General features: G+C 41.7%; 1 protein-coding gene across 1 annotated transcript in view; it reads left to right on the forward strand.

Annotated features, from left to right (window-relative positions):
- The window catches only part of LOC309550320 (angiopoietin-related protein 7-like), a gene marked incomplete at both ends in the record, with an annotated part of 31,820 nt that extends 17,793 nt beyond the window's left edge, over nucleotides 1-14,027 (forward strand). The window contains 4 exons of the mRNA XM_082250717.1: nucleotides 3,311-3,448; nucleotides 9,024-9,240; nucleotides 10,870-11,065; nucleotides 13,884-14,027. Of these exons, the coding sequence (XP_082106843.1) occupies nucleotides 3,311-3,448; nucleotides 9,024-9,240; nucleotides 10,870-11,065; nucleotides 13,884-14,027 (695 nt within the window). The remainder of the gene's footprint in view (nucleotides 1-3,310; nucleotides 3,449-9,023; nucleotides 9,241-10,869; nucleotides 11,066-13,883) is intronic.
- Nucleotides 14,028-24,992: the final 10,965 nt, after the last annotated feature.

Consider the following 24,992-nt stretch of genomic DNA (forward strand, 5'->3'; position numbering starts at 1 on the left):
TGCATAAATTATCAGTGTTGCGCTAAATCAATAAATGAATTCCATCAATCAAACATATAAGTACATATAAGTAGACATATACAGTGCCAATTCAATAAAAAAAAAAAAAAAGAAATAAGTGTCCATCCAGTGAAGTGGAAAAGTACTCCAGAGAAAGGTGCAGTCCCCAATAAAAATGCCAGGTAAGAAGATTCCTATCTTTATTAATTCAGAAAAGTATTGCTAGAATTCACTATCACCAAAACCAATAGGGAAGCGTGCTTACCAGAACGCGATGACCCCCTTACACAGAAGCGTGCACCAATACTCATGGTGTCTCTCCTCTACTGTCTCCAAAAGCTTACATCCAAACACAGACTCCTCAAAGATTCTGGTTCAAGAGTAATCAAACAAACGCACCTCATAGTGCGGTACCTTTAAATAATATCTACTTTTATTTAAAGTCACACTTGCATAAGTAGTAAAATACGGATTCCTAGTATTTCCGGTTGACTTCCGGTATACTTCCTATTTGCTCCGCCCTACATGCTTCGTCATCAAAAGACGACTTCCAGGGGCATGGAGACAAAAGTAGTATAATACTTACATAAGTAGTATAATACGGCACAGGGCTGCTGTGAGAAACCATGGGGCCCCATACAGACAAACTGGCATGGGGCCTCATACAGCCAATGCTTCAGTTATGGATGAACACCGATCACTCATTGTGTTCATTCAGGAAAGGAAGGGGCTGGTAAATTTTACATTTACCTAACCCTTTGCCCACTCTCAATCTTGAAGAATCCTATTGCGTGCTTACAGCTGTCGGTTGGAAGAGGAGGAGGGAAGCCAGCAGTGCTGTGGGATCAGGGGAGCACACAGGGGGCCTGGGCAGCAGGGAGAAATGTATGGCGCACAGGGAGGGTGATCAGAGTGGTGGGGGAAGGCAATTACTGAAACCAATCCTTTGTATGGCTCTCTCTGCAGAAGTTGAAAACCAACGGGAAGGGAGGGAGAAGAAGCCAGCTGCTGCTGCAAAGAGAGCCATACAGGGGATTGATTCAATTGATTAGTTCCAGTAATTGCTTCCTTGCTGCACTGATCACCTTCCCTGTCCACGTATGATTCACCCTGTTGCCTGGGGCCCCATACAGGAGGACTGGTGGTACCCCCTTATCTACGGCGCTCATATGGCCTAGTAGTTTTGGTTGACTTCTGCTATACTTCTGATACACAATGACGTCGATGAGCGGTTCCGCCCTATGCGTTTCGTCATTAAAAGATGTCTTCTGGTTCATGGAGACCATCCTGACGCCATCACGTATATATACATAAAAACCAAGCCTCGTTGCCGGTCACATTCAAGCTGGTTCTAGATAACCAGTCATCAACACTGGTTTTCTAACCAGACCTCACTCTGGGAGAACAATGCAAATGTCCAAGCCTCATATTAGAGAACCAGCACACTGCACGGAACCAAAACTTTGTCCTCCAGAACAAACATAATCCCTAATATGCTGTACTTAGGCAGAGCCAATAAGCACTAAATATAGTACAAATTCATAATTAATGTTACTTATGCAATTATTCCAGCAAAAATAAGTGGTTCTAACAGTAATCCTAACAATTGTCAAAGCAAAAATGATGCAAAGATATTTAAAAATGACAAGGGGAGGGGAAAAGGAGGAACCGGGGAAGACAAAATATAAGACGATTAAACTTCAACTTTAACCACTTCTGGACCGGAAGATTTCCCCCTTAATGACCTGGCCATTTTTTGCGTTTTTCTCTGCGTTAGCTTAACGGAAAACTACGCGGTCGTGCAACACCGTACCCAAATAAAATTTATGCCATTTTTTCCCCACAAATAGAGCATTTTTTTGCTGGTATTTGATCACCTGTGTGATTTTTATTTTTTGCGCTATAAATAAAAAGAGAGCGACTATTCTGAAAAAAAAAAAGAAAAAAACTATATTTTTCACTTTCTGCTATATAACATTCCCAAATTTAAAAAAAAAAAAAAATCTAATTTTTTCATCATTTTAGGCCAATTTGTATTCTGCTACATATTTTTGGTAAAACAAAATCCCAATAAGCGTATTTTGATTGGTTTGCGCAAAAGTTATCGCATCTACAAACTAGGGGAAAGATTTATGTCAGTTTTATTTATTTATTTTTTACTAGTAATGGCGGCGATCTGCGATTTTTTGCGGGACTGCGACATTGCGGCGGACAGATCCTCTAACTGACATTTTTAACACTTTTGGGGGGACCAGTGACATTACTACAGTGCTAAAAATATGCACTGTCACTGTACTAATGACACTGGCAGGGAAGAATTCAACCCAGGGGCGATAAAAGGGTAAGTGTGAGCCTAGGGGGTGTTTTCTAACTGTGAGGGGGGATGGGCTTGTAATATCAACACAGAGACCTGTGTTCCTAAATAGGAGGAACACAGGAGCTGTGTATTGACAGCTGAGAGAACAACGGTCTGCTGTGTTTACAACAGCACACTGCCGTTCTCTCTTCACGGGGAACGATTGCGGGTGCCACACGCCTCGGCTTCCCCGCTGTCAAGTGGGCGCGCTACAGCTACGTCGATTGGCAGGAACCTGCCGACCTGCCGTTGTATAACTGCGGCGGCTCGTCGGCAAGTGGTTAAAGCGTATCTAAACCCAAAAACAAAAATTTTATATGTTGATGTGGCGTCTGCATTTGTTTTCTTTTTTAGGCTTTTTTTCCTTTATTTTATCGTAATGATTCTGCTAGTATCACACTCCTTCCGCAGCCAGGCCCACTCATCTTGCTGTATCAGGAAACCAGAAAAAATTGGATAGGACTACAGAAACCTTCCTTCCTCCATAACATAGGTTGTCCAGTTCATAGAACAATGCAACAGCAAGATAAGTTTTCTGGCAAGATCTGAATTATTACATAACATATGATATTTTAAAAAGCCAGAAAAAAAAACAAAAAAAAAACGTAATTATTATAAAAGGCACTTGTGGGTGTAACCCAATCATTTTTTGAGCATTATTTCTTTGTAGTCCATGTAACTGCGGTGCACGGTGTCTCCCTTTCCCAGAGGTGGGAGGTAGGCTTGCGCTGACTTCCAAAAGCTTTTCAGTATTGAGACAAAAAGTGATAAAATGACATTTAATGTGTGTGCTAGAAAAGCGATTTCATTTTTAATGCCTTATGTTCTGAGAGTCGCTTTGGAAATTTCTGTTGAATGCAATGAACAACACAAATTGTTTTTTTTTTTTTAATTTTTTATGCCTCTGACTTATTCTTCCCCTCGCAGGAGATAAACCTCCATGTCCTCTTTCAGCTCTCAGGTACTCCAGCAGCTGCTACACCGACTGTTCTAATCATTATTACAATGGGGAGCGAAGCTCTGGAGTCTATACTATACTGCCATCTGCTGGCGGAACTGCAGTAGACGTCTACTGTGATATGGACACTGAGGGTAAGCACTCTTTTCTGTGGGTGAAACTTGTTCGCTACTATTGATTGGCTGTTTGCACCATATTTATCATTGCAGCCCCATTCAGCTTTAGGAACTATATATATATATATTATATATATATATATATATATATATATATATATATATATATATATATATATACACACACATACAGGGCTCAAAATTTCAAGTCCTGAGCTACTAGCCAGGCCTTAAGAGTTGCTCGCCACTTGTTGCCCCACCCAAACCCTACCCTGATCCGCCCCTAAACACGCCCTCGTAAAATAGCTCCTAAAATTACACCGTTAAATGTTTTATTCAGAATTAAGTTACAAAACAATATTGCGTAACTTTGAGGTCACAAAAGTGTGAAAGGGGCCTTCAGTAATCAAGGTATAGTGTGCCGCCTTCAATGCAGAGTGTCCACAGCGTGCCCCCATCAATGCAGAGTGTCCACAGCATGCCCCCATCAATGCAGAGTGACCAGCGTGCCCCCTTCAATGCAGAGTGACCACAGCATGCCCCCTTCAATGCAGAGTGACCACAGCGTGCCCCCTTCAATGCAGAGTGACCACAGAGTGCCCCCTTCAATGCAAAGTGACCACAGCATGCCCCCATCAATGCAGAGAGACCACAGCGTGCCCCCATCAATGCAGAGTGACCACAGCGTGCCCCCTTTCAATGCAGAGTGACCACAGCGTGCCCCCTTTCAATGCAGAGTGACCACAGCGTGCCCCCTTCAATGCAGAGCGACCACAGTGTGCCCCCTGCAATGCAGAGTGACCACAGCTTGCCCCTATCAATGCAGAGAGACCACATTGTGCCCCCATCAATGCAGAACAACCACAGCGTGCCCCCTTCAATGCAGAGTGACCACAGCGTGCCCCCTTCAATGCAGAGTGACCACAGCGTGCCCCCTACAATGCAGAGTGACCACAGTGTGCAGAGAGACCAGTGCACTTACCTGATGCAGCGGCGGCTTCTCCTCAGTCCTCCACGTCTCCCGAGTCCTCCTCCTTGGCCAATGGCAATTGTTCACCTTTCGGCCAATCAGGAAACGGGTCTCGGACCCGCTTCCTGATTGGCCAAGAGGAGGATCAGGAGTAGGATCCAAGTGACAATAGCGAATATTAATTCGCTATTGTCACAAAATGGGTGGGCTCAGAAAAGGGTCCACCCTTTTTTGAAGGCAACGCACCGGCCGCCACTGATGCTCGCTCTGCGAATCTGTGAGGGGCGGGGACCTGTATCAGGTGGGGGTGGAGTGGGGAGGTCCCAGGCGCCCAGTAAACTTAGTGTAATGCTCGCGCTGTGAGGGGCGGGGACATTCAGGAGGCGGAGAAGGGCAGTCTAAAGAATGCAGGCTGCACTGTGAATGGCGGCGGCGGCAGGCACTGGGCTGTCACTATACATTCCCCATATGAAGGAAAAGAAGAGAAGAAGAAAAACAGGCGCCGCTGAATGTAGCAACAATTTATTACATGACAATTAAAAGTAGTAACTCACATCGTAATATTCTTTAGTCCATGTTCCATAGTGTATACACTTCCTGTGTTCAATCCTCCGTATCCCGACCAGCCCACAGCCGGGTGATGACGATACAGGAAGCTTCACAGAGGAGCTGGTTCAGGCGGAGGCCGCGGTGGACCGCAAGCTCTCCGGAAGTGACGTAGCGCGTTTCAGAGCATGCGCAATTGGCTCCTTCATCAGACGTCTGTGAAGATTCCTGTATCGTCATTACCCGGCTGCGGGCCGGTCGGGACACGGAGGATTGAACACAGGAAGTGTATACACTATGGAACATGGACTAAAGAATATTACGATGAGAGTTACTACTTTTAATTGTCATGTAATAAATTGTTGCTACATTCAGCGGCGCCTGTTTTTCTTCTTTTGTTGTCAGCTGGATTTTCCATTCTTTTGCCTGCCAGAGCTGCCCTGCATCTCCAGTGAAGTCTGGTCCTCAACAGCCTTTGACCACCTGGCTGCTTATACTGGTGTCCACCCTTTTGGCACAAACGCCCAACATCCCTTTCCTCTGAATACATTCCCCATATAGCACAGCCCTTACTCGCCTTCCTCATCATTCCACTCGCAAAACGCGAGCAGGCGAGTGGTTGTCAATGAAGTGGTGAAAGCAGAAAAAAATGGGCATTGCAGTGTGTTGTGTATGGGGCTGTGAAGACCATGGCGACTCATGTCCACAAGCAAAAAGCTTCAACAATGGTCATATGAACATCAGAACTGAACTACAGAGCAATGAAAGAAGGGGGCCTGGTCTGATGAATCACATTTTCTTTTTACATCATGTGAATGGCCAGTTGCGAGTTTGTCACTTACCTGGGGAAGAGATAGCACCATATGTATAAGAAGGCAAGTTGGCAGAGGCAGTGTGATCCTTGGGGCAATGTTCTGCTGGAAACCTTGGGTCCTGCCACTCATGTGAATGTTACTTGCCTCAATGGGTCAGGGTTGTTTTAGCAAAAGGGGGCCAAACTCAATATTAGGTGGGTGCTCAGAATGTTATGGCTGATTGGTACATATATATATATATATATATATATATATATATATATATATATATATATATTTATTTTAGTATTCTATTTTATTATACAGGCAGTCCTCGGGTTACCTCCAAGATAGGGTCTATAGGTTTGTTCTTAAGTTAAATTTGTATGTAAGTTGGAACAGGTAAATTTTGAAAGTGTAACTCTAGCCAAAACGTATTTAGGTTTTGGGTAGCGTAAGGAAGGGTTAACTGACCATGCAGTGATGTGGGATTGCTGACAGGACAGTAGATGGCAGCATGTGGTGAGCAGCAAGATGGCCGCCCGGCGGTTTCAGGGACCAGGGTGACGTCAAGCTGCCTCTGTTTGTAAGTAGGAGTCTATGTAAGTCGGATGTTTGTAACTCAGGGGCTGCTTGTATTATATTATATTATATTATATTATATTATTCTTATAATGGTTCTCTAAACAAACAGAGCTGATTTGACCATACAGAGGCAATAAATAGGACAATCCATATGATACATGGTTTACATACATATACATATTGGGAAGCAATTCTGATAATGTGTGAGCAGCAAATGGAAAATCAAGATAATGTGTGAGCAACAAATAGGCAATTGTAAAAGCATATGAGTAACAAGGGGGCCATTGTGACAGTATGTGAGCAACAAATAGGAAAATGTGACAAAATGCGTTGAACAATTGGCCAATCGTGACAATATAGGAGCATCAAACAGACAGTCATAAATGCGCAACAATAGGAAATTCTGACAACATGTGGCAATGAATGGGCAGTTGTGAAAATACAAGAGCAAGGGATGGAAGATTTTGACAATATCTAAGCAATGAATCAGAAATCATGACAATGAGTATGAGAATCAAATGGGAAAACGTGATAATATGTGAGCAATAATTGGACAACCATGATAATATAAGAGCAATAGACAATTGTGACAACATGTGATCAACAATGGGAAATTCCTGATAATATGTGGGCAATGAACTGACAGTCGTGACAATATGCAAGCAGCAAATGGGAAATTGCGACAATATGCAAGCAGCAAACGGGAAATTGTGACAATATGCAAGCAGCAAACGGGAAATTGTGACAATATGCAAGCAGCAAATGGGAAATTGTGACAATATGCAAGCAGCAAATGGGAAATTGTGACAATATGCAAGCAGCAAATGGGAAATGCGACAATATGCAAGCAGCAAACGGGAAATTGTGACAATATGCAAGCAGCAAATGGGAAATTGTGACAATATGCAAGCAGCAAACGGGAAATTGTGACATTATGCAAGCAGCAAACGAGAAATTGTGACATTATGCAAGCAGCAAATGGGAAATTGTGACATGCAAGTAGCAAAATGGAAATTGTGACATTATGCAAGCAGCAAACGGGAAATTGTGATAATATGCAAGCAGCAAATGGGAAATTGTGACAATATGCAAGCAGCAAATGGGAAATTGTGACAATATGCAAGCAGCCAATGGGAAATTGTGACAATATGCAAGCAGCCAATGGGAAATTGTGATAATATGCAAGCAGCAAATGGGAAATTGTGACAATATGCAAGCAGCAAACGGTAAATTGTGACATGCAAGTAGCAAAATGGAAATTGTGACATTATGCAAGCAGCAAACGGGAAATTGTGACAATATGCAAGCAGCAAACGGGAAATTGTGACAATATGCAAGCAGCAAATGGGAAATTGTGACAATATGCAAGCAGCAAATGGGAAATTGTGACAATATGCAAGCAGCAAACGGGAAATTGTGACAATATGCAAGCAGCAAATGGGAAATTGTGACAATATGCAAGCAGCAAACGGGAAATTGTGACATTATGCAAGCAGCAAACGAGAAATTGTGACATTATGCAAGCAGCAAATGGGAAATTGTGACATGCAAGTAGCAAAATGGAAATTGTGACATTATGCAAGCAGCAAACGGGAAATTGTGATAATATGCAAGCAGCAAATGGGAAATTGTGACAATATGCAAGCAGCAAATGGGAAATTGTGACAATATGCAAGCAGCCAATGGGAAATTGTGACAATATGCAAGCAGCCAATGGGAAATTGTGATAATATGCAAGCAGCAAATGGGAAATTGTGACAATATGCAAGCAGCCAATGGGAAATTGTGACAATAAGCAAGCAGCCAATGGGAAATTGTGACATTATGCAAGCAGCAAATGAGAAATTGTGACAATAGGCAAGCAACCAATTGGAAATTGTGACAATAGGCAAGCAACCAATGGGAAATTGTGACAATAGGCAAGCAGCAAATGGGGAATTGTGGAAATATGCAAAGAACAAATAGGAAACTGTGACAATATGAGAGCAACAAATAAGCAACCTTGACAATATGCAAGCAACAAATGGGAATTCATAACAATATGTAAAAAACAAAAACAAATGAGCAATCATGACAATATGTGGGCAAAAAAAATAGACAGTTGTAACCATATGAAAGCAAGAAATGGGCAATTGTGACAATGCGCAAACAAAACAGACAATTGTGGCCGAATGTGAGGCATTTGTTACTCTATGCGTGCAATAAATGGGCATGCACCATAATTTGTCTGGTTATACGGTTTTGTAGGTCCTCAAGATCTTCTTCATAGTAACTATTGTTTCCCTACACTGCACTAATGATGGCTAACAAGCCTGAAACAGCTGCATTCAGTCTAATAATGTTTTTCTAAGGTCTCGTCGTACACACGGTGTACTTAAGCGAGAATCCTTGCGAGGGCCGTGTTTGCCCACATGGGGATGTACAGGTGTTCCATGTACCCCCATGCAGGCAGTCCGATTCATGTCAATTGGGATGCAGTGGCTGCACGGACACAGTCACTGCTCCCAATTTTACAGCCGTGTGGGTGCATGTGGATGCGTGTCCCCGAACACAGCTGTCCCTGATCACTGTCAATCTCAGGACATGGTCTGGGACAGAGCATCATCAGGACTGATGTCCAAAATGTGAGACTGTCCCAGCAAATCCGGGATAGTTGGAATCTATGTGCTTTTATGAGTTTTTCATTTTTTTCTTGCAGGTGGCGGGTGGACAGTTTTTCAGAGACGTCAAGATGGATCGGTCAATTTTAACAGAACCTGGAAAGAGTATAAAGAAGGTTTTGGAAACTTGAAGGGAGAGTTCTGGCTGGGAAATGAGAAGATCCACCGGATAACGGGGAGGGGAGGATTCAGCCTGCGCATTGACCTGGAGGACTGGAGTGGGCAGCATAAGTACGCTGTCTACAGAGAGTTCAGGTACAAATCTTTCTTGTGTGGCCCATAACAGCTAATCAACTGTGATGCCTCTAGGTTTAGATTACAAGTAGCCACCATAGAGGCCAACTGTCCTGATTTTCTGGTATTGTCCTGAATCATGGCTCTCTGTCCTGCCAGTGCTGTGTCCTGAGCCAAGTCCTGGAATCACAGCATCACAATTATTTAAATGACTGCACATTTCAAGGATTGGAGCCAGAGGTGGATAGTTCTTTCATACTTACAGGTGGGGTTTAGGTGGGACCAACCCATAAAGTGGGTTGGATGAGTGTTTCCCATATATTTCAAGGTAGGATCTAGGCAGGACCAACCCATACAATAGGTGTGATGAGCCATTCCCGTATATTTAGCGGTAGGTTCTAGGTGGGACCAACCCATAAAGGGGGGTGTTAAATGTAGTTAAAACATATTTAGAGGTAGGGTCTATGTGTGACCAACCCATACAGTGGGTGTGACGAGTGGTTCCTGTATATTTTGCCGTAGGTTCTAGGTGGGACCAACCCATTAAGGGGGTGTGACAAGTAGTTCCCACATATTTAGAGGTAGGGTCTATGTGTGATCAACCCATAAAGTGGGTGTAATGAGTGGTGCCCGTATATTTAGAGGTAGGGTCTAGATGAGACCAACCCATAAAGGGGGTGTGACAAGTGATTCACTCACATTTAAAGGTCGGGTCTAGGTGGGACCAACCCATAAAGTGGGTGGGGTGAGCCTTTCCCACATATTTTGAGGTAGGGTCTAGGTGGGACCAACCCATACAGTGGGTGGGATGAGTAGTGTTTCCCGTATATTTAGAGGTAGGGTCTAGATGGGACCAACCCATAAAGGGGGTGTGACAAGTTCTTCCCAGAAATTTAAAGGTAGGATATAGGGGGGACCAACCCATAAAGGGGGTGTGATGAGTGGCTCCCGTATATTTAGGAGGTAGGGTGTAGATGGGACCAACCCATAAAGTGGGTGTAATGAGTGGTGCCTGTATATTTAGAGGTAGGGTCTAGATGAGACCAACCCATAAAGGGGGTGTGACAAGTGATTCACTCACATTTAAAGGTAGGGTCTAGGTGGGACCAACCCATAAAGTGGGTGGGGTGAGTCTTTCCCACATATTTTGAGGTAGGGTCTAGGTGGGACCAACCCATAAAGTGGGTGGGATGAGTCTTTCCCACATATTTTGAGGTAGGGTATAGATGGGACCAACCCATAAAGGGGGTGTGACAAGTGCTTCCCAGAAATTTAGAGTTAGGGTCTAGGTGGGACCAACCCATAAAGGGGGTGTGATGAGAGGCTCCCGTATATTTAGGAGGTAGGGTGTAGATGGGACCAACCCATAAAGGGGGTGTGACAAATGGTTCCTACATATTTAAAAGGCAGGGTCTAGGTTTGACCAAACCATAAAGTGTGTGTGATGAGTGGTTCCCACATATTTAGAGTTAAAGTCTAGGTGGGACCAACTCATAAAAGGGGTGTGACAAGTGGTTCCCACATATTTAGAGGTACGGTCTAGGTGTGACCAACTCAATGTGGTTGTGATGAATGTTTTCCACATATTTAGAGGTAGTTTCTAGGTGGGATCAACCTATAAATTGGGTGCTTGGTCGGTTTTTCTTGCAGCATTGAAGATGAAACCAATGACTATCGCCTGCATGTGTCAGGAGCCGGAGGAACGGCAGAGGATTCCTTCTCCTGGTACCACAACAAGAGGGGATTCAGCACTCCTGAGTCAGGCAATCTGTGTGCCGGGATCTCTCATGGTGGTTGGTGGTATCACCAATGCTTTTTCTCCAACCTCAATGGAGTGTACTATACGGTGAGGGATCTCTGGTGGGATACAATCACACTTGGGGGGGGGGGGGGTGGAAATGTTGGAGTCTGAGGTTTGGTGTGGCGTGTTTTTGGAAAAGGGTCAGGGTCACATTTTTATTATTATTATACAGGATTTATATAACGCCAACAGTTTGCGCAGCGCTTTACAATATAAAGGCAGACATTATAATTACAATACAATTTGGTACAAAAGGAATCAGAAGGCTCTGCTCGTTAGAGCTTACAATCTAAAAGGTTCTAACCAAGTTAAAAACATTTTAAAATATAATAAAATAGAATAGAACAGAATAGAATATACAGTACATTAAAAAAATAGAATAGAAAATAAAGGAATAGAACAGAAAATAAAAGAATAGAATAGAATGGAATAGAAAATAAAAGAACAGAATAAAATAGAAAACAAAGAAATAGAAAAGTATAGAAAAAAAGAATAGAATAGAATAAAATACAAAGAATATAACCATCTTCCAAAATTTGAAATAGAATGAATTTGGATTTGAATGGAATAAATTCATATTTGAATAGAATAGAAAATAATAGAATAGGAGTAAAAGAATAGTATAGAATAGAAAAAAAAATAGAATAGAAAGAATATAACCATTTTCCAAAATTTGAATAGAATAAATTTTAATAGAATAGAAAAGAATAAATTAGAATAGAATATTAAATAAAATAATAGACCAGAAAAGAAAAGAATAGAAAAAGAAAAAAACAATAGAATAGAACACAAGGAATATAACCATCTTCTGAAATTTGAATTTCAAATAGAATGAATTTGGATTTGAATAAAATAGAAAATAATAGAAGAGAAGTAAAAGAATAGAATAAAAAAAATAGAATAGAAAGAATATAACCCTTTTCCAAAATTTGAATAGAAGAAACTTTAAAAGAATAGAAAAGAATAAATTAGAATAGAATAATAAATAAAAGAATAGAAAAAAACAATAGAATAGAATACAAGGAATATAGCCATCTTCCAAAATTTGAATTTTGAGTAGAATATATTCAAATTTGAATAGAATAGAAAATAATAGAATAGAAGTAAAATAATAAAATAAAAAAAATAGAATAGAAAGAATATAACCATTTTCCAAAACTTGAATAGAACAAATTTGAATAGAATAGAAAAAAATAAATTAGATTAGTAAAATAAATAAAAGAATAGAATAGAAAAGAAAGAATATAAAAAAACAATAGACTAGAATAGAACGAATATAACCATCTTCCAAAATTTGAATTTTGAATAGAATAAATTGAAATTTGAATAGAATAGAAAATAATAGAATAGAAGTAAAAGAATAGAATAAAAAAAATAGAATAGAAAGAATATAACCATTTTCCAAAATTTGAATAGAAGAAATTTTTAATAGAATAGAAAAGATTACATTAGAATAATAAAATAAATAAAATAATACAATAGAAAAGAAAGAATATAAAAAAACAATAGACTAGAATAGAACCATCTTCCAAAAGTTGAATTTTGAATAGAATATATTCAAATTTGAATAGATGTAAAATAATAGAATAAAAAAAAATAGAATAGAAAGAATATAATAATTTTCCAAAATTTGAATAGAAGAAATTTGAATAGAATAGAAAAGAATACATTAGAATAGTAAAATAAAATAATATAATACAATAGAAAAGAAAGAATATAAAAAAAAACAATAGACTACAATAGAATGAATAGAACCATCTTCCAAAATTTGAATTTTGAATAGAATATATTAAAATTTGAATAGAATAGAAAATAATAGAATAGAAGTAAAAGAATAGAATAGAAAAAATAGAATAGAAAGAATATAACCATTTTCAAAATTTGAATAGAAGAAATTTTAATAGAATAGAAAAGAATAAATTAGAATAGTAAAATAAATAAAAGAATAGAATAGAAAAGAGAGAATATAAAAAAAAAAACAATAGACTAGAATAGAATGAATATAACCATCTTCCAAAATTTGAATTTTGAATAGAATAAATTAAATATTGAATAGAATAGAAAATAATAGAATAAAAGTAAAATAAAATAATATAATACAATAGAAAAGAAAGAATATAAAAAAAAACAATAGACTAGAATAGAATGAATAGAACCATCTTCCAAAATTAGAATTTTGAATAGAATATATTAAAATTTGAATAGAATAGAAAATAATAGAATAGAAGTAAAAGAATAGAATAGAAAAAATAGAATAGAAAGAATATAACCATTTTCAAAATTTGAATAGAAGAAATTTTAATAGAATAGAAAAGATTACATTAGAATAGTAAAATAAATAAAATAATACAATAGAAAAGAAAGAATATAAAAAAAAAAACAGTAGACTAAAATAGAACGAATAGAACCATCTTCCAAAATTAGAATTTTGAATAGAATAGAATGATAGAAAAGAAAAGAATAGAATAGAAAATAAAATAAAAGAATGGAATAGAAAGAATATAACCATCTTCCAAAATTCTAATTTCAAAAACAGTAACTTCGAATGGAAGTCAATTTGAATTTTCTGAATTTGGTTGAATTCTGAAAATTCAAATTGATTTCAAACGAATTCCGAAAAATGTAATTTAATGATTTTTAAAGAATTTAGCTAAACAAATTTATGTAAATAACATCTCAAAGCGAAAGAACTGTTTTCGTTCTGCATATGTATAATCAGAATTCACCTAACAAAGTTGGGCCAGTGCAAGATGAGTTGTGATTGGCTGGAAATAGAGCACTTTGCTTCCTTGCACATTTCTATTGATAAAGCCAAGGCAGTGTTGATGGTTTGATATGGATTCTACCATTTCCTGTGTTGCAGGGGGGTACATACGTGAAAGGTCGCAGGATGATGGGTCCGGACGGCATTGTGTGGTACAGCTGGGCGAATACAGATTATTATTCCCTAAAGAAAGTCTCCATGATGATTCGTCCTCGATCGTTTAACTCGCACACATCGCCGTAGAAATCAACTAAATCAACTAAAAGTCACGTGTGACTCCATTTTAGTCCCCACCCCCCACTCCAAGGCATGAAGAAATCCAATAAACAGCCTTTAAAGTGGACCTGTCTTCAGATACTTTTTTTTGTATGCATGCTAAGTAATGTGTTAGTGTAACACTCCCAGGCATTTATTACCTCTCACAGTGATCACAGTATTCCCCCTGACAATGCCTTCATCCGCTTTTCTCTCCAGAAGGCCAGCACCAGCTTTGTTCAGGCATCATCCAGAGTTACAGTCTACATCTAGGACTGAGAGGTTGGCTCAGGGTTGACACAATCATGGAAATCTAGGTGCCTGTGCAGTTCTTGGGTGCGTTTACAAATATCTGACACAGATCAGCTGCTGCTACAGCCTGACTTGCTACAAGGTTACACTGTACAGTCTGATCACAGAAGGAGAGGAGAGGAATGCTTTCACCCACATGATATCATCGCAGCCTTGGAAAAGTCAATGTTAGCTCAAGGTTTTTTGCCATGGGGTGTAAAAAAATTATAAATCCGCTTCTCTTGCCATGAGTTAGAATCAACTGTCTCTACGCGTTTCGCCATGAAAGGATGTAGCAGTAAGGGGGGCTTACTATGATGTAAATAAGTGTATCCTAGTTGTACACACCCGCCACAGCCTTGCCTAGTAAAGCAGGAGACCTGATCATTCTTTGCTGCAGTTCATTTGAATCAACTGTCTCTACGCGTTTCGCCATGAAAGAATGTAACAGTAAGATGGGCTTTGTCACAATACGCCGGCACCATCCACTACGATGTAAATAAGTGTATCCTAGTTGTATTGACGTGGTAGAGGTAAACTCCAGGCAGCCACACACCCGCCACAGCCTTGCCTAGCAAAGCAGGAGACCTGATTATTCTTTGCTGCAGTTCAGTAGATCAACCATCTCTACGCGTTTCTTTGCTGCAGTTCAGTAACAGTTAAGCAGTCTTACTTCTCCCCCAACGTGTGACTGGACACTGAAAAGAGAAGCAGCAGACTGATGAGCTCATCCTTCTGTCACTCTGCTCTCTCCTCCTATCAGCATGCACCCTGTTAGCGCATGAGCACTGCGGTACAAATGATTGGCTGACTTCTCCTCCTCCCAGTCTGAGCTCTGCTGCACAGGGTTTGCAAGAGACTGATAGCAGGTCACATTCAGAAAGTGAGGGGAAACGCAGATTGCAATAAAAATCCAACAGAGGCTGCAACTCTTCCCTGTGTTATACAAAGTTAAATCTACCCTCCGGCCTTCCCTTCAGTCTTGCACAGTTGTACCGGCTCTTCTCCTGTACTGAAACGGCTTCCTCTGATTTCACTGCACACTGTGAGCTTATCACAATGTTCATTAGAAGCCGCAGCAAGTCAGATAGACCCCGCATCATTCCCTGGCTGAAGGACAGGGCTGCCAATAGGGGGGGGGGGAGGGGCAGCCAATACACATGTAGGGGGCCTGGGCGTTTCTGAGGGGCCCAGCCACCTAGGCCCAACCAATGAGATGGAGTTGTTTCTGCTGTAATAACTAGCAATTTCTAAAGCAGGGCGGCCGCAGAATAAGCCCATGCAGCCGGAGGGATGTCTCTTTGCAGAATATATGAGGCCATCTCTTTGCTGGGTTAGGATGTCTCTTTGCTGGATTAGGCTCTTTGCTGAATATATGTAGATGCCTCTTTGCTGGATTAGGATTTCTTTGTGCTGGATTGGGCTGTCTCATTGCTGGATTGGGAAGTCTCTTTGCAGAATTAGGATGTCTCTTTGCTGAAATGAGTTGTCTCTTTGCTGAATATATGGGGATGTCTCTTTGCTGAATAAGGATTTCTCTGTGCTGGATTGGGCTGCCTCTTTGCTGGATTGGGCTATCTCTTTGCTGGATTAGGATGTCTCTTTGCTGGATTGAGCTGTCTCTTTGCTGGATTGGGAAGTCTCTTTGCTGAATTAGGATGTCTCTTTGCTGGATTGAGCCTTCTCTTTGCTGAATATATGGGGATGTCTCTTTGCTGGATTAGGATGTCTTTTTGCAGAATATATGAGGCCATCTCTTTGCTGGGTTAGGATGTCTCTTTGCTGGATTGAGCTGTCTCTTTTCTGGATTGGGAAGTCTCTTTGCTGAATTAGGATGTCTCTTTGTTGGATTGAGCCTTCTCTTTGCTGAATATATGGGGATGTCTCTTTGCTGGATTAGGATGTCTTTTTGCTGGATTAGGCTCTCTGCTGAATATATGGGGATGCTTCTTTGCTGGATTAGGATTTCGCTGTGCTGGATTGGGATGTCTCTTTGCTGGATTGGGATGTCTCTTTGCTGGATTAGGATGTCTCTTTGGTGGATTGGGATGTCTCTTTGCTGAAAATATGGGGATGTCTCTTTGCTGGATTGGGAAGTCTCTTTGCTGGATTGGGATGTCTCTTTGGTGGATTGGGATGTCTCTTTGCTGAAAATATGGGGATGTCTCTTTGCTGGATTGGGATGTTTCTTTGCGGAATATATGGGGATGTCTCCTTGCTGTATAGGATTAATTTTCATATATTAAGTTGTAAGAGTGTTAAAATAAAAGTGGGTGCATTGAAGGACTCAGTGGGACGGCCAGTGGGTCGATTTGGTGGGACGGCCAGAGGGCGGGCCTTGGGAATGTGGGTTGTCAGGCCCGGAGGGGCCCAGGCCTAAGGCCTGATGGCTGCCTGCTAAAAGGATGTCCAACACGGTCTAGTTCCTTCCTTGCCAGTCTGACTGTCCCTGGCTCGCCCCTTTCATTCATTGCATTTCTGTTCTTTCCATTACTGAAGCTCAGCATGGGCACTACCTGGGGTGGTCTCCATGCAAACATAGTCTGTCTACGCCTCCTCCTCCAAACTGAGAAGACTGAATTTTAAATGAAATTGATCATTAGCACCTGTTTGGTATGATTGGTTACCGCTTCAATACCGGGCACTTTCACCCCCTTCCTGCCCAGGCCAATTTTCAGCTTTTTGCGCTGTCACACTTTGAATGACAATTACTCAATCATGCTACACTGTACCCATATGAAATTTGTATCATTTTTTTCACACAAATAGAGCTTTCTTTTGGTGGTATTTAATCACCTCTGGGTTTTTTATTTCTTACAAAAAAAAAGAAAAAAGACAGAAAATTTTGAAAAAAAAAAAGTTTTTCTTATTTTCTGTGAGTACATTTTGGAAATAAGTAATTTTTCTCCTTCACTGATGGGCGCTGATGAGGCGGCACTGATGAGGTGGCACTGATGAGGAAGTACTAATATGCTGCACTGATGGGCACTGATACAGTAGGTGGCACTGATAGGCGGCAATGAAAGGCGGCATTGATGAGCACTGAAAGGTGGCACTAATGGGCATTGACGGGCAGCACTGATGGGCACTGACAGGCGGCACTGATTGACACTGATGGGCAGCACAGATGAGCAGGCACTGACTGGCAGCACTATGGGCACTGATTGTGGGCACTGATGGTGGGCACTAATGCTGGGCACTGTTTTTTCACTTTTCTGTAATCAGGGCACTGGTGATCAGGTCTCCCCCTTGAGGAGGAGCCGCTGATCAGCTCTCCTCGCCACACACTATGACAGTGTGAGGCGAGGAGAACTGATAAACGGCACTTCCTCATTTACACGTGACCGGCTGTGATTGGATACAACCGATCACATGGGTAAAGAGCCACGTCATTGGCTCTTTACCAAGATCAGGGTTGCACCGTGTCCTAGCAACACGGCGCGGCCACGATCGCCGCAGTGCGCGCCCCCGCGGGCGCGCGAGAGAGGCCGTTCTGGTGCGCCGTCATATGACGGCATCCCAGAACGAGAGGTGCACCGCTCCGCCGTCATTTGACGGTGGGTGGGTAGTAAGTAGTAAATCATACAACTGACTTGATGCTGGTTTGAAGCCAAAGGGCAGTCACAGCAAATATTGATTTTATATCGATTTTTCTTTGCATTTTATAACTTGATAAAAATAAACAATTAAAATATATATTTTTGAAAGCATTCTTATTTTACAGCATTTCTTCATAGCTGCCTAAAACTTTTGCACATTACTGTATACATATATATATATATACACTCACTGGGAACTTTTTTTTGGCACACCTTGCTAGTACCGGGTTGGACCCCCTTTTGCCTTCAGAACTGCCTTCATTCTTCATGGCATAGACTCAACAAGGTGTTGGAAACATTCCTCAAAAATGTTGCTCCATAGTGACATGATGGCATCACACAATTACTGCAGATTGTTCGGCTGCACATTCATGATGGGAATCTCCCCTTCCACCACATCCCAAAGGTGTTCTATTGGATAAGATGTGGTGAGTGTGGAGGCCATTGGAGTACAGTGACCTCATTGTCATGTTCCATCACATCCCAAAGGTGCTCTATTGGATGAGATGTGGTGACTGTGGAGGCCATTGGAGTACAGTGACCTCATTGTCATGTTCCATCACATCCCAAAGGTGTTCTATTGGATGAGATGTGGTGACTGTGGAGGCCATTGGAGTACAGTGACCTCATTGTCATGTTGAAGAAACCAGTGGTGAGATGATCTGAGATTTGTGACATGGTGCATTATCCTACTGGAAGGAGCCATCAGAAGATGGGGACACTGTAGTCATAAAGGGATGGGCATGGTCAGCAACAATACTCAGGTAGGCTGTGGTGTGTAAGCATTGCTCAGTTGGTACTAAGGGCCCAAAGTGTGCCAAGAAATATCCCCACACCATTACACCACCAGCCTGAACCGGTGATACAAGACAGGATGGATCCATGCTTTCATGGTGTCACACCAAATTCTGACCCTACCATCTGAACGTCACAGCTGAAATCAAGACTCATCAGACCAGGCTACGTTTTTACCAATCTTCTATTGTCTAATTTTGGTGAGCCTGTGCCAATTGTACCCTCAGTTTCCTGTTCTTAGCTGAGAGGAGTTGCACCTGGTGTGGTCTTCTGCTGCTGTAGCCCATCTGCTTCAAGGTTGGATGTGTTGTGCGTTTAGAGATGGTATTCTGCATACCTTGGACGTAACGAGTGATTGAGTTACTGTTGCCTTTCTATCATCTGGAACCAGTCTGCCCATTCTCCTCTCACATCAACAGGGCATTGTCCTCCACACAACTGCTGCTCACTGGATATTTTCTCTTTTTCCCACCATTCTCTGTAAACCTGAGAGATGGTTGTGTGTGAAAATCCCAGTAGATCAGCAGTTTTTGAAATACTCAGACCAACCCGTCTGGCACCAACAACCATGCCACGTTCAACGTCACTTAAATCCCCTTTCTTCCCCATTCTGATGCTCGGCTTGAACTTCAGCAAGTCGTCTTCACCACGTCTAGATATCCAAATGGATTGAGTTGCTGCCATGTGATTGGCTGATTATCAATTTGTGGTACCAAGCAATTGAACAGGTGTACCTAATAAAGTGGCCGGTAAATGTATATATTCAATGAGCTTATTGAAATGTACAGTAGTGAGTATGTTCAAAGAAGAGTGCTGGCCTTACAGAAAAGTAAGGTATTATTGCAAATAAAAGAAAAGTTCAAACCACTAAATATAACCAATTAACACATTTACTGCTTTCCCTTACAGCGTGTACTTGGCATTTTAAACATCTGAAAGTTCTCTATATTTATATATCATAGGGAACTCTTCACATTATGAGTCAGCACAGCCAGGGGACCTGTTTCCACAAATGCAAATCAGTGCTCTTAATGTAGAATATATGATGTATCCTTCAACAAGTATATATATATATATATAAGTTGTGTTCAAAATTATTCAACCCCCAATGCTGTAAAGGGTTTTAGTGAATTTAGTGTACATTTGTAATTGTATTCAGAATGAAATCCTACAAGGACTTCTTAAAGAACCATATGCAACTAAAATGACATCAATTGGTTTTGTAATACAGTAGTAAATGTTTCTTTTGTGAATTCTTCATTGACACAATTATTCAACCCCTTAGCCACTTAAGCCCCGGAAGATTTTACCCCCATTCCGACCAGGGTTTTTTTTGCGATTCGGCACTGCGTGACTTTAACGAACAATTGCGCGGTCATGCGACGCCGTACCCAACGAGTCCTTTTTTTCCCACAAACAGAGCTTTCTTTTGGTGGTATTTGATCACCTGTGCGATTTTTACTTTTTGCGCTATAAACAAAAAAAGAGCGTAAATTTTGCAAAAATAACAATATTTTTCACATTTTGTTTATATGAAATTCCCCCCCAAAAAAATGTAAAAATCAAAATTTTTTAACATTTTTGGCCAATTTGTTTTCTGCTACCTATGTTTGGTAAAAAAAATCGCAAAAAGCGTATTTTGATTGGTTTGCGCAAAAGTTATCGAGTTTACTAACTAAGGGAAAGATTTCTGTCATTTTTGGTGTTCTTTTTTTTAACGAGTAATGGCGGCGATCTGCGATTTTTTTTGCGGGACTGCGACATTGCGGGGGACAGATCGGACCCTTGACTGACATTTTTGACACTTTTGGGGGTACCAGTGACATTACTGCAGTAATCAGTGCTATACATACGCACTGTTACTGTAAAAATGACACTGGCAGGGAAGGGGTTAATTTTATTGGAGAGGGAGGGGTTAATGTATGCCTGGTGCTTACTGACGTGTGTGGGGGGAGGTGACTGAGTGAGTCAGGGACAGATCGGATGTTCAGCTATGCTGAACACTCCGATCTGTCACTCCCTGTCACTTAGGAGATCCACCCGCTCTGTTTACACAGGCGGGCGGATCTCCAAACTAGATTCCCCGACGATCGGGGAAGAGCGGCGGCGATCGCCGCCGCTCCTCCCCTGGCCCGACTCCCGCTGTGAATGAAAACAGCGGGAGCGTGCCTCCGGCGGCGCGCGAGCACTGCCTACAGGGGGAGGAGTCCAGCGACGTAGGTCTACGTTGCTAGACGATAACGAGCCACTGTGCCGCAGTAGAGGCACAGTGGCCGGAGCTAAAGTGGTTAAAGACTACCACTCTGAAGAACAGAGGTTCATTGAAGTGTATTGAAAACACCTGTGGATGTCAGGGAGCAGCAATAAAGCCTAATAAGCACCAATTAGGCATCTTTAAAATGACTGATACTCAGCTCCTTCTAGACATTTACTGGTGTGGTTACCAACATGGTGAAGTCAAGAGAATGGTGCAGGAAGCTAAGAGAAGAGGTGATTACTCTTCACAGGAAGGGCAATGGCTATAAGAAGATTGCAAAGATGTTAAACATACCAAGAGACACCATAGGAAGCATCATTCGCAAACTCAAGGCAAAGGGCACTGTTGAAACGCTACCTGGTCGTGGCAGAAAGAAGATGCTGACTTCGACTGCTGTGCGCTACCTGAAGCATAGAGTGGAGAAAAGTCCCTGTGTGACTGCTGAGGAACTGAGAAAAGATTTGTCAGATGTGGGTACTGAAGTTTCTGCTCAGACAATACGGCGCACACTGCGTAAAGAAGGCCTCCATGCCAGAACTCCCAGGCGCACCCCCTTGCTGTCTCCAAAGAATAAGAAGAGTCGACTGCAGTATGCCAAAAGTCATGTGGACAAACCACAGAAGTTTTGGGATAGTGTTCTGTGGACTGATGAAACAAAATTAGAACTGTTTGGGCCCATGGATCAACGCTATGTTTGGAGGAGGAAGAACAAGGCCTATGAAGAAAAGAACACTTTGCCTACTGTGAAGCATGGCGGGGGGTCAATCATGCTTTGGGGCTGTTTTGCTTCTGCAGGTACAGGGAAGCTTCAGCGTGTGCAAGGTACCATGAATTCTCTTCAGTAGCAGGAGATATTGGATGACAATGTGATGCAGTCCGTCCCAAACCTGAGGCTTGGGAGACGTTGGACCTTTCAATAGGACAATGATCCCAAGCATACCTCCAAGTCCACTAGAGTATGGTTGCAGATTAAAGGCTGGAACATTTTGGAGTGGCCATCACAGTCACCAGACTTAAATCCGATTGAGAACCTCTGGTGGGACTTAAAGAAAGCAGTTGCAGTGCACAAGCCTAAGAATGTGACTGAACTGGAGGCTTTTGCCCGACGAATGGGCGAAGATACCCATAGATCGCTGCAAGACACTTGTGTCAAGCTATGCTTCACGTTTAAAAGCGGTTATAACTGTAAAAGGATGTTGTACTAAGTACTAAGATTGAATGTCACTTGGGGGTTGAATAAAACTGATAATGATGTGAGCACAGAAAAGACATTTGTGGTTATTTCATTATAAATGTTATGTTATATTTGTCTGACCTACACGTGCCTCTTTGATTTAATTGTAAGCAGGGTGACTGAATGATCAAAATCAACGTCAAACTGGCCAAAACAATCAATTTCAGTGGGGGTTGAATAATTTTGAACACAACTGTATATACACAGTATCTCACAAAAGTGAGTACACCCCTCTCATAAATATTCTATTACTGTAGATCTTTTCATGTGACAACACTGAAGAAATTACTCTTTGCTACAATGTAAAGTAGTGAGTGTACAGCTTGTATAACTGTAAATTTGCTGTCCCCTCAAAATATCTCAACACACAGCCATTAATGTCTAAACCGCTGGCAACAAAAGTGAGTACATCCCTAAGTGAAAATGCCAAAATTGGACCCAATTAGCCATTTTGCCTCCCCGGTGTCATGTGACTCGTTAGTGTTACAAGGTCTCAGGTGTGAATGGGGAGCCGGTGTGTTAAATTTGGTGTTATCGCTCTCACTCTCTCATACTGGTCACTGGAAGTTCAACATGGCACCTCATGGCAAAGAACTCTCTGAGGATCTGATAAAAAGAATTGTTGCTCTACATAAAGATGGCCTAGGCTATAAAAAGATTGCCAAGACCCTGAAATTGAGCTGCAGCACGGTGGCCAAGACCATACAGTGGTTTAACAGGACAGGTTCTACTCAGAACAGGCCTCACTATGGTCAACCAAAGAAGATGAGTGCACATGCTCAGCGTCATATCCAGAGGTTGTCTTTGGGAAATAGATGTATGAGTGCTGCCAGCATTGCTGCAGAGGTTGAAGGGGTGGGGGGTCAGCCTGTCAGTGCTCAGACCATACGCCGCACACTGCATCAAAACGGTCTGCATGGCTGTCGTCCCAGAAGGAAGCCTCTTCTAAAGATGATGCACAAGAAAGCCTGCAAACCGTTTGCTGAAGACAAGCAGACTAAGGACATGGATTACTGGAACCATGTCCTGTGGTCTGATGAGACCAAGATAAACTTATTTGGTTCAGATGGTGTCAAGCGTGTGTGGCGGCAACCAGGTGAGGAGTACAAAGACAAGTGTGTCTTGCCTACAGTCATGCATGTTGGTGGGAGTGTCATGGTCTGGGGCTGCATGAGTGCTGCCGGCACTGGGGAGCTACAGTTCATTGAGGGAACCATGAATGCCAACATGTACTGTGATATACTGAAGCAGAGCATGATCCCCTCCCTTCAGAGACTGGGCCGCAGGGCAGTTTTCCAACATGAGAACGACCCCAAACACACCTCCAAGATGACCACTGCCTTGCTAAATAAGAAGAAGGTGATGGATTGGCCAAGCATGTCTCCAGACCCAAACCCTATTGAGCATCTGTGGGGCATCCTCAAATGGAATGTGGAGGAGCGCAAGGCCTCTTACATCCACCAGCTCCGTGATATCGTCATGGAGGAGTGGAAGAGGACTCCAGTGGCAACCTATGAAGCTCTGGTGAACTCCATGCCCAAGAGGGTTAAGGCAGTGCTGGAAAACAATTGCGGCCACACAAAATATTGACACTTTGGGCCCAATTTGGACATTTTCACTTAGGGGTGTACTCACTTTTGTTGCCAGCGGTTTAGACATTAATGGCTGTGTGTTGAGTTATTTTGAGGGGACAGCAAATTTACACTGTTATACAAGCTGTACACTCACTACTTTACATTGTAGCAAAGTGTAATTTCTTCAGTGTTGTCACATGAAAAGATAGAATAAAATATTTACAAAAATGTGAGGGGTGTACTCACTTTTGTGAGATACATAGGCATGCGCAAAGTGTGTGTCAGGTGTGCCTGGGCACACCCTAATCACCCTGTGTGGTGCAGATTCCCCCTGTATAAACCCCCAATATTTTACCAAAGCCCCCTAACTGGGCTCCTAAAAAAAATTATCAAAATTAAAACTATTAACACTGTCTACTACCCTACTGATACCAATCTCTGCCCAACTGACACCATCCATTGCTTTGCTGATACCCCCAGTGTACTGTATATACACATGCACACTAATATGTTTGAGCTTTGGGGTGCACCCCTAAGGGGAGATACTGTATATTGAAGGGTGCTATGCTTATTATTAGAACACTAAACTCTAGAGCTCGAGAGAAATGAAAGTTTATCTTTAACCAAAACTTTTTTTTTTTCTTCAAGTTTATAGAGTTGGGAAATATTGAACCCATGTCAGGTTTATAAATTTTCTTCCTTAGAGACTTCCTTTATTTCCCTTCCCAGAGAAACAACAGGAAATGAGAAGAAATCTCTACAGAACAAGCAGCTGTCACTGGAACCAGTGTCCCTATTGGAAGGTTTGACTTCTCTTCCTGTTCTGGTGGCAACTAAAAATTTTGGATTTTCCCTTATTCTTTTGTCCTTTTGACAATGGACAAGCAGAGAGGGCGAACTCCTCCATAGAAGACACAGACAGTAATAAAAACCGAATGCGGGCCCCAGAACTGAGTCAGAAGTCTATTATTATGGTGCTGATGCTGCTTTTTTTACTCCGTTAAAATTCTCACCCTTCATGTTCCAAATAATGAATTGTGGTGAGTGCACCTTTTTGAGTCCTTCTAACTACATACAACATTTCAGCCTTGAAGAAGGGGGAGATCTTTGAGCCCTCAAAATGTGTTTTTTTTTTTTAAATGTTGCTCTCGTGAGCCAACACCAATATTAAAAAAAACTTTGGACTCTAAGGGGTCTGTTTAT

Source organism: Pelophylax lessonae (genome assembly GCF_965119305.1).
Source record: "Pelophylax lessonae genome assembly, chromosome: 3".
In the NCBI taxonomy this organism is placed as follows: Eukaryota; Metazoa; Chordata; class Amphibia; order Anura; family Ranidae; genus Pelophylax; species Pelophylax lessonae.